At 31.9% G+C, this 10,436-nt stretch overlaps 1 protein-coding gene across 1 annotated transcript; it reads left to right on the top strand.

Annotated features, from left to right (window-relative positions):
* Positions 1–5,999: 5,999 nt before the first annotated feature.
* LOC116119092 (cytokinin hydroxylase-like) lies at positions 6,000–9,419 on the top strand. The gene is made up of 4 exons (XM_031405046.1): positions 6,000–6,297; positions 6,428–6,657; positions 7,268–7,879; positions 8,814–9,419. Exons 1-4 carry the CDS (start codon positions 6,000–6,002, stop codon positions 9,240–9,242), a joined length of 1,569 nt encoding a protein of 522 aa, XP_031260906.1. The 3' UTR covers positions 9,243–9,419.
* Positions 9,420–10,436: the final 1,017 nt, after the last annotated feature.

Genomic DNA, 10,436 nt, shown 5'->3' with positions numbered 1-10,436 from the left:
AGCACAAAAAGATAAAAAGTTAAAAGCATCTTGTAAATTTGTAATAAATAGAAAATTTTGTGAAATTTGTTCAAGCAAGACAAGCTGACAGCCAGACACTAACCAGGTAAATGTCCACGTGAAAAAATTTAATGAAGCATATAAATTTAATTTCTAAGAAACCCTATAAAAGCTGGTTCGGTTCTTGCCATACTCTAAATCCTAATTTGCACGTGATTGATTGATTCCAGTTGTATTGGGAGCTAAATGAAGTAATAGAAGAGAAAATCTCAGAGAGAGAAAAAGAAGAATAAATGTTTTTATGAATCAACTTCATCTATTTATTCATGTATTTATTTATTATAGTAAAATCTCTTTATATTCATGAATTTATTTATTACAGTAAAACCTCTTTATAGTAATATTTTATATAGAAATAGTCTTTATATAATTATAAAAAATTATAGTCTCAATTTAAGATAATTGTAAATAAGAATAAACTTCATATTATAATAAGTTATAATTTGTCTAATTCCTGAAAATTGTCTCTACATAGTAATAATTATATTTATATTATAAAAAAAAAATGTTATATTATATTAAAGGTTTACGATGAAATAAAATATTTATTTAAAGTTGTTTAAGACAATGAATTATGCTTTAAAGTTTATACTATATCTTTTAACTTGTGGGTACATAATAACTCGTTAGCATATATATCTTATTGTTGAAGCCAAAACATTTATAGTTTCTCAAGTATATTTAAAGCTTATTAGTATGAAACGTTTTGTATTTTTGTATTATTATCCTCAGAATTATTTCTTTTCTTTTCTTATTTAATTGCAGCAATGACTACTAAAACAATTAATTGAAATTATAATACATACTACGAAAACGTGAATTATAAAATAAGAAATCAAAACAATAACTTTTGTAACTACACCTCCATTAAATTATAACCTCTTTATAGTAATAAATTAGTATGATCCTTCCATTATGATTATAGAGATATATTTTACTATATATATATATATATAGATATATATATTGTGTAATGCAGGCAGATTTTTGATGAAATTTTATCATACAAATCAATTTGCATTAAGTATGTACACCCCGAATACATATATCAAACTTGTGATTACTACAATTAATACTAATAATAAAGGGAATTAAAATTAAACATATCCTAGTCATGCTTATTTAGATGAACAAACTTGAGAAAAAGATCCAAATTCAATGAACTACTATCTAAATTTCAACTACGTATTGTAACTCAACTACTCATGAAAATACTTGCCACATGACATTTTACACTTTCACGTTTGTAATGTGAAAATTAAAATTCCAATGAATCAAGACAAACAATCGAGTCAGCTGTTGTTGTTCTAGTTAATATATTTCTAATTCTAGTACAAAATTATAAGTTTTATTTATTAATTTATTTACTTAAGTTCTGAATCCTTTCAGTTCCAGCTCGATCTAAGTGAATATCCACTTCATATACAGAAATTACAAGCATACAAAACCTTCACGACATGTTAAACTTAAAAAAATATATAGTTGAAAAACCTGAAAAAGATCAACTTTTTCTAGAAGTAGTTTATCAGCTAATTGGACGGCAACTGCCCTCTCTGTATTTTCTTTCTGTGATTAATGTTATAATATATTGTTTGAAATGAAAGACTGCAGCGAAATTTTAGGGATTCAAAGATTGACAATTAGTGGAGAGTACTCTCTTGATTCTTTTCAAGCACAGATTTCACACAAGAACAAGAAGATAATTGATGACCAAATGAAGAGTATACGGAGTAGTGGGAAAGAAATTTATTACTCTTTATTTCTTTTCAGCTGTGTACGATTGTTAGTTTCAAAGAGAATTATTGTTCTTAATTAACAAGGACTGCACTTTTCTTTTAATATAAAGATGGAGTTTGTATTAGTTATCGTATGTCAAATGTATTTAATTTAATAAGGTTTTCTTTTATATATATATATTGGATAAAAATTGGTTTACAACGAATTAGTCAGTTTGCAATTAGATAGATGAGATCTATAACAAGCAAGTAGGACATATTTATAAACTGACCAATTACAAGTTATCACGTTGGGGTTATGAGATAAAATTTGTGAGATTAAATTGTAAGTGTAGTATTGTTGATATATATTTACTCTACTCACCTGATTTTCTTTTGGACAATTTTCACATTTTGAAGATTTTTTTTTAAATAGTCAAATAGTTTTTATTCATGATCGTCTATTAATGTTCTTTGTTCTAGCCGATAGTTAAAGGCAATTTTAATTTCAGACAATTAAGGGCTTCAATACTATTTGGAGAATCATCACCCAGTAAATTGTTTTCTCCAAAGACATAGGCTCCGTTTGGTTGGTTTTTGGGAATACTATTATTAGTATTCCCAAAAAAGTTAAACAGTAAAATGCTCAAAAACTCACAATATTATCTAATATTATTCAACTTTTTTTAAACCCCTTAAATTTGTTAATTTAATTAAATACCCCTAAATATTTTTTTTCAAAATTGCAAAAACACCCCTAAACCCACATTATACCAGATTCTGGCCACCACTGCCGGAAGTTGGCCGGAATCTGATATAATGGCGCACTACCGGTCCGATCAAGCCTTTTCCGGCCAGATCCATAGTGGATCTGGTCGAAAAAGGCCAGATCTAAGGCAGTAACCAGACGTCAACGACGGCCAACATATGATTGTTGTTGACCATCAATGACGGCCGTACCTTTGGCTATCGTTGACGAGCAAATGCGGCCAGATCTGGCCGTCAATGGCCAGATCTAGTCGTAGATCTGGCCGGCAAAGGCCGTATCAACTCACAACCGGCAAGATCCAGCCAGTTATGCGCCGATACGGCGATTCCGACCACCCTCCGACAGTGGTGGTCGGCTGTGATTATTCAATGGGTGGGTTGGGGGTGTTTTTGTTAACTTTCAAAGTTTTATTATAGGCGTGTTTAGTAAATAAACAAACATATGGGGTATTTTTATTAATTTTCAAATCCTACATCGTAATACCCGCCTAATTCAATTTTTTTTAACTTTTTTTAAAAAACTTTTCTAAAAAAATGCAAAAAAGTGAATCAAACGGAGCCTTAAATTCTCATACATTTTTATTCCTTTTTTATTTTCTTAAAAATGTATATATATTTATCAAATTTAATATGCCATACCCATTATTATATGGAAACTCTCATAAATTAAAATATGCAAAGAGAGAGAGGGAGAGAGAGAATGTATTAATTACGTATGTTCCATGTTATCGCATAAAGTCAATATTTATTTTTCCAAATTTTAGATTTGGAAAATTTTATTTGATATGTACAAATACATTTTTTTTTTTTTTTTATCATTGGGGTGTCCAGGTCCGTTTGTGCACACCTCAACTAATCCTTCAAGATTCTAAAACTATTGACCGAATAAGAGCTCTAATAGTCATCCTCATTAGTGACATACACTTCAACTAATCCCTGTGCCCGATAACTACTAATTGAGTAAAAACTCTAATGGTTATCCTTATTAGTGCTTAAGGGACTCAAACTTAGGAGCTCATAGAACTTTCTTTTGCTCTTTTACCATTAGATCATCCAATGATGATTAATGTACAAATACTTAATTTGAACATAGTAAATCCATCATGAGAACTACGTCAATACAATATTCGTCTCAAAAATCCTTACAAAGAATTCATCCTATTCCTAACACTTTTGGAGTTTTTGGTGACATGGTGAAGAACTAATTAAATTCCATCTTTACTTAGTTGAATATAGACTGAGTCAGAGAGAGAAAAAAAAAAAAAAAAAAATTTAACACAACAATTAATGAAAACAAAGGAAGAAAGAAAAATTGTTTTGACTAAAATATCAACTATCGACTTAAATTTTGACTTTCAATATAAAGATAAAATTTATAGATCATGAATATGAGAATATGAAGACAAGTATGATTATGATATTATGAAGAGTAAACGACTTTTCCCACCCAAATAATGGTTTAATGAACTTTTTTACCCACAGACTTTTAAAATATAACTTTATATCCAAACTTATATTCTGTTTCATATCGACATTGTTGCGACCCCATATTATGAACATTCTCTTCTCCAATAATCACTCACCAAAACCCCTCAAACCTTACTCCTACCGCCCTCCTCCAATCGAGTGATTAAAGTTTGAGCAACCACCTCTCCCAAGTCAAATTTTGATCAATTTCAATCACCAAAATGCAATATTTCACCACCAAAAGACTCATCGGCCCCCCCTTTTTAAAAGTCCCAACAGTTTGGATGGAGTTTGCTCTCTATTCACTGCCGGAATATAAATTTAAGTAATAAAGAAATATTTAAAAGTCTATGGATGAGAATGTGTCATTAAGCCATTATTCGGGTGAGAAGGAGTCTTTTTAACTCTATTATAAACTCTCATAATTACAATCACCACTCGAACTCATGATCCATAATGCCATTCTCTTTCTTCATCTAATTAATAAGTTTTCAACATAAAAAATTTGATATTACTGATTGGTGGTATATTCATTCCCTATAGACATAGAATAAATGAAGTACATAGAAGAATTTCAAGTGCAGCCTTGCGCTTGAAGAACAAAAAACACCTAAAAAAAAAAAGATGAAAAGAATGAAGAAATGACACCTTAACAGAAAGTAGTTGAGAAGCTTTATAGCTATAGCTATATTTTCTTTGATGTAATAGTTTGATAAAAGAATTTTGTGTCTAATAAGAAAGAGAGGATTCAGTTTCAGATATGGTGTTTGACAAAAAGCACCCAATATGAATATCGAGATGCATGAGATGAGATGGGATTATATTTAGTCTACCAAAACGTATGGAAAAAAGGTGCTTATATTATATCATGTCATCTGGCTGCTGCCTTACGTCTTGCAGGCTTATGCCAACTGTTACTATTTTACCTTTTACGTGAAACACATCTAAAACAACCCTTTATTTATTTCTTACCATATTGATAATGAATTTCACATTACTTTACATAAACATTTAAACTACTTACGACTTTCATGCAAAGGTGTCTCTGTCTCATCTCCATTCCTCCACTGTTTATTTTACGGCTTGCTGTACTCTGGTTATGAAGCTTATTACCATTCTTACTGGATCAAGTTATAAACATTAATTAAATTATTTATTAAAGCTTAATTTTTCTGAAATTTGACGAATTAAACACTTAATCTGGGAAGAAGAATTTAATGGTGTTATCATATTTAACTTTATTTCCTCTTTATGTGTGTGGATATGCATGCATGGTTTCACATGTTTTTTAATTCTATCAAAGACTGAAATTGACTTTAGGTTTGACAATATTTATATATATATTTCTTGTATTAGAATTTTACAAGTCAATATTCCAATATAGTAGATTCCATGAGCTCATTGCACACGAAAATAGAAAGTTTCCTCAGTTTCCACACATGAAAAAGGGTATATGTTATTAATTATGTTTAATGTATTTTCTGATTGGCTGATTAACATTCGGAGAAATTACTGGTTTCTCATAATCCACGTGGAAGACAGCTAAACGCCAGTCAAAAGATCCAACGTGAGCTCATCCATTGGTTGAACCCTTTGGAGGCGGGTCCACACTGTAAAGTAATAATAAAAATTAGAATTTTGTTGTCTTAAGCGCGCGTCACCAGCTAGCAGTATAAAGGCCAAACCGCTAGCTGTTTGACAAAGACAAAAACCAAAAGCAACATACTTTATGATATAAAATAAAAATACGATTAAGATACTGTGCGTAAAGACAATTAAAAAAGTTGATCATTACGGAGTTGAAAAGTGTTCAAACGCATTTTCAAATAGGTACTTGTCGAAGTCAAAACTCCGACATGCTTGAAGGCCAATCTCCTCCTATAAATACCCATTTGATCTCCCGGTTTTTATATCAACCAAAATAGAGCAGAGATTAGAGATAGTGTTTTGAGAGAGAAAGAGAAAGAAAAAGAGAGAGAGAGAGAATCGATGGCTTTGCTTCTGTTATCTTCTGTGTTTAACTTAGCATTGATGGTGTTTCTTTTATTCGTGTTCTTGAGAGTGTTGATTTCTTGCTGGATTTTGCCTGTTTTAGCATATCATAAGATTAAAAAGAGTGGGCTTCGAGGCCCGACTCCAAATTTTCCTTTTGGGAATATCACTGAGATGATGAAGAAGAAGAAGAAGACGAAGAGTGATTCTTCATCACTTGGGTCGTCTTCAACTATCTCTCATGATATACACTCAGCTCTTTTTCCTTACTTTGCTCGGTGGCAACAGTCTTATGGTAAGTCATTTAATAACAAAACCCTAATGGATCTTTACAAATTTGAGCAATCAGTTTGTACAAGATTTGTTAATCATTTGAACGTACGTATATGTGTGTATTGATTATGAGTACTTTATAAATTTTGCAGGCAAAGTGTTCATCTACTGGCTGGGTACCGAGCCATTTTTACGCATTGCAGATCCAGAGTTTCTTAAGAAATTGTCTTCAGGGGTTATGGGAAAGAGTTGGGGAAAACCAAATGTATTTAAATATGACAGAAAACCCATGTTTGGTGACGGGTTAGTCATGGTTGAAGGTGATGAATGGGTTCGTCTTCGGCATGTAATCACACCTGCATTCTCTTCCTCCAACTTGAAGGTCTCTTTCTCTCTCTTTCTCTCTCGTCCAAATTAATACAAATATGGATCCCAACAAAAAAAAAAAACAATAATACTCTACTTACTAATAAATCATACAAAATTTTTATATAAAATGAAGTGACAATAAATAAATAAATAAGTTAAACAAAAAGTTAAACTTATTATATTTATTTTTCTACTCGTTTTTTGTATGAAGATCTTTCGTAAGATTTCTTTATAAGTGTAACAGTATTAAAAAAAAAGTTTTTTAATACATGTTTTTTTTTAAGTTGAAAAGAACATTTTTCATAATGAAATATGAATTTCAACCTAGTTTCACCATGCGATTTCAAACTCTTGACTTGTTCACCTTGATAGCCGACCCGACCATATATATGACTGAAGACGCTAATCTCTACTTGATCATTATTTATAAAAGAAAACCACAATTTCCATATAAAATTTTAATATTTAATAATTTATCTACTCTATAATCTTAAAGTTAGGCTATAAATTGGAGGTTATAATTGCACTTTGTTGCAAGAGTCAAACTATAATCCATTACATATATCTTAGCAATAATGTTCTTTATCAATAATATTGCTTAATTTATGTTGCTTGTCCAATAGGCTATGGCAAGTTTAATGGTGGAGTCCACCTCTAAAATGCTAGACAAGTGGAGTAGCCTCACAAATTTCGGGAACCCAGAAATCGACGTAGAGAGAGAAATTATAGCAACGGCCGGTGAAATCATCGCAAAAACCAGCTTCGGCATAAGCTACGAAAATGGAAGAGAAGTATTAAAAAAATTAACCGACATGCAGGTTGCACTTTTCAAGTACAACCGCTATGTGGGTGTCCCTTTTAGCAGTTTTATGAACCCTATGCAAAACTTGGAGGCCATAAAACTTGGAAAAGAAATAGATAGTCTTCTTCAATCGATCATAACTGCCCGAAAGAAAGCTGGTAATAACGGGCATCCTTCGAAGGACTTATTGGGACTATTGCTAGAAGCAAACAATGTGGATGATCGGAAAGGGAAGAGATTAACGGAAAGGGAACTGATCGATCAGTGCAAGACTTTCTTCTTCGGCGGTCAAGAAACGACGGCTTTGGCATTGTCGTGGACTTTGATGCTTTTGGCAATCAATCCAGAGTGGCAAAACCAGTTGAGAGAGGAGATAAGAGAAGTGATTGGAGATAAAGATATCAATTTCCAATTGCTTGCTGGACTAAAGAAGGTAATTTATGCTTTCATCACATGATATTGCTCACTGAATTAATTTCTTGAGGTGAATTTTCTAGGAAAAAGAATAGTATACTATATACTATACATATCACGTTTGGTGCATTTGAAAATAAATTTATATTTTAAGGTCTTACCCTAAAAAAAGAGTCACTTGTCACCCACATATAAAAGATGCATGGTCTCTTAAGTCTTATGCACAAAAACACTATTGCCTTCTAGAATTTACCATCTGGCACTAATTAATTTTGGTTAATACAATTATTTATTTAATATCAGACAATTTTATAATGCGTAAGATATTTTATGACCAAAAAAAGAAAACAACAAACTGGTCAGTTGTCATTCTGTATCTTGACCAAAAAGGAAAACACTAATGTTGTCATTATATAAAATAATATATAATAAATTAAAAATATTATTATTAAATAATTTAAAGGAGTCATTCGTCAAAGGTCAAACCGCGAAAAAAAAAGCTTATGTTTTAGTCCACGCGTTGAAGCGCGTGAATAAACTATAAAGACATGTTTTGGCTTAAAAACGATGATGTCAGATGAATGTCATATAAATAGCTTGCAAAATAGCACTATTTTTGTGTCATCTTCACGCACACTTCACTTGGCGACAAATAAACCATTATTTAGAACTTTTAACAGGTTAACAGTATTTGGCCTAGATACCCTCTCTTCCAAAGCTCCGATAAGATTTACACCCACGTAATATTTGTTATACTCAATCAAACCAAAAATCAACGTTGGCCGCCCCTTGAGCCGTCGACTTCTCTGTTTGGTCCACGCTGAGTCTAAACTCAAAATATTATTTTCTACTGCTTGCCGCCCAAATCCAACCTCTCCGTGTTTCTGCAAGTACGATGTTTATATTGAATAAATATTTTATATTTACTCATAAAATGTGTTCATTTGTTGCAGATGGGATGGGTGATGAACGAAGTTCTACGGCTATATTCACCGGCACCAAATGCGCAAAGGCAAGCGCGCCAAGATATTAAAGTTGATGACGTGGTGGTTCCCAAAGGAACCAATTTGTGGATTGATGTGGTGGCCATGCATCATGATCCCGCTTTGTGGGGCGATGACGTGAATGAGTTCAAGCCAGAGAGGTTTAGGGACGATCCATTATACGGTGGGTGCAAACACAAGATGGGTTTTTTGCCTTTTGGTTTTGGAGGGAGAATGTGTGTTGCTCGGAACTTGGCCATGATGGAGTATAAGGCTGTTTTAACCAAAATTCTATCGAGGTTTTCTGTGAAGCTCTCCCCAAATTATCACCATGCGCCTTCGATTGTGCTATCTCTTAGACCGACCCATGGGTTGCCCCTCATAGTTGAACCCCTGTAATCAGTTTAATCAATCACAAAGTTTTTCTACTATGTAGAGATTTTGCAGACAAAGGTTTACTACTATGTAGTGATTTTGCCGCAAGTTTATGGCATCTCTGTTTTGCCATGAATTTGTGGCATCTCTGTTTTTGTTTGTGGTGGTGGGTGCAATAATTATCATTGTAAAATATGAAAAATAAAATAAGCACTTTTTTTCTAGATTGCTAATTTTTTATTTCTCTGTCTTTGTCTTGGTTATATTAATTTATTTGGACTTCTTGAATCTAATTAAACTACAAAATGCCAACAGAGGAAAGCTTTGAGCTCATCCATCTTTGTGCTAGGTACTTAGGGCTACAACGAAAACTATTGTTAGAATATTACATTCCATCTGAGAATATACTATCAAAAGGCTTGTAAAAGGTTACAAGAAGTGGTCCAGAATCTCATAAACAGAATCGTTTTGTCCCCCAGAATATATTTGAATTTTAATCTTAATGATGAGTAGCCGTTGCCTTCAAAAAGCTAGAATAACGCTGATGCTGAGGCTGGTGGGGACTGGGAACATGAAATATCACAATATTTCATTAAAGACAGTACGTTTTAATCTTAGGTGGTGATAAGAAAAAAAAGAAAATGGCAGACAACTGAAGAGGACCACTAAACTAATTAAAACCATGGATATTAGTATCTTAAGATGTGCGATATGTATCTTATCATACGATTTGATACGAGTCGGTAACTATACGTATCAAAGAGTGTATCATAAACCTTTCAATATATTGATATATATCCTACGATACAATACGTATCGATTTATATCCTTAACAATATCGATACAACTTACCCGGTTCACCTAACCCGGTTCACTAAAGCCCGCTCAAATATACCTATTTTGCATGAAGAAAATGAAGAGGAAAATATGTTGCACATTTTGTATTATAATAATAACACAAATAGAGATATAAATATTGATATTGATCTTGGAAATGATACGAATGGTTGAGAAGAAATGATATAAATTATTAATTATGTGATTTATTTTAATTATGTAAAACCATAATTAAAAGCCAATAATATTACAAAATTCGTTAATTAATCTTGAGGATAATATTAATTTTTAGAAAAAATTTATTATTATTTTTACTATTTTTTTTTAAAGACGTATCATATACAATATACGATATACTATTTAAAAAATTAGGTTTTTGAT

Source organism: Pistacia vera, unplaced genomic scaffold, assembly GCF_008641045.1.
Source record: "Pistacia vera cultivar Batoury unplaced genomic scaffold, PisVer_v2 Contig872, whole genome shotgun sequence".
Lineage (NCBI taxonomy): Eukaryota > Viridiplantae > Streptophyta > Magnoliopsida > Sapindales > Anacardiaceae > Pistacia > Pistacia vera.
The sequence above is the reverse complement of the archived record's forward strand: the minus strand, read 5'-3'. Positions and strand labels throughout refer to the sequence as shown.

Bases quoted from the DNA above. Each gene is read 5' to 3' on its own strand.
- LOC116119092 (XM_031405046.1), top strand. From the start codon at position 6,000: ATGGCTTTGCTTCTGTTATCTTCTGTGTTTAACTTAGCATTGATGGTG. The intron at 6,298-6,427 runs GTAAGTCATTTA...TAAATTTTGCAG, and splicing joins TCGGTGGCAACAGTCTTATG to GCAAAGTGTTCATCTACTGG. The intron at 7,880-8,813 runs GTAATTTATGCT...CATTTGTTGCAG, and splicing joins TGCTTGCTGGACTAAAGAAG to ATGGGATGGGTGATGAACGA.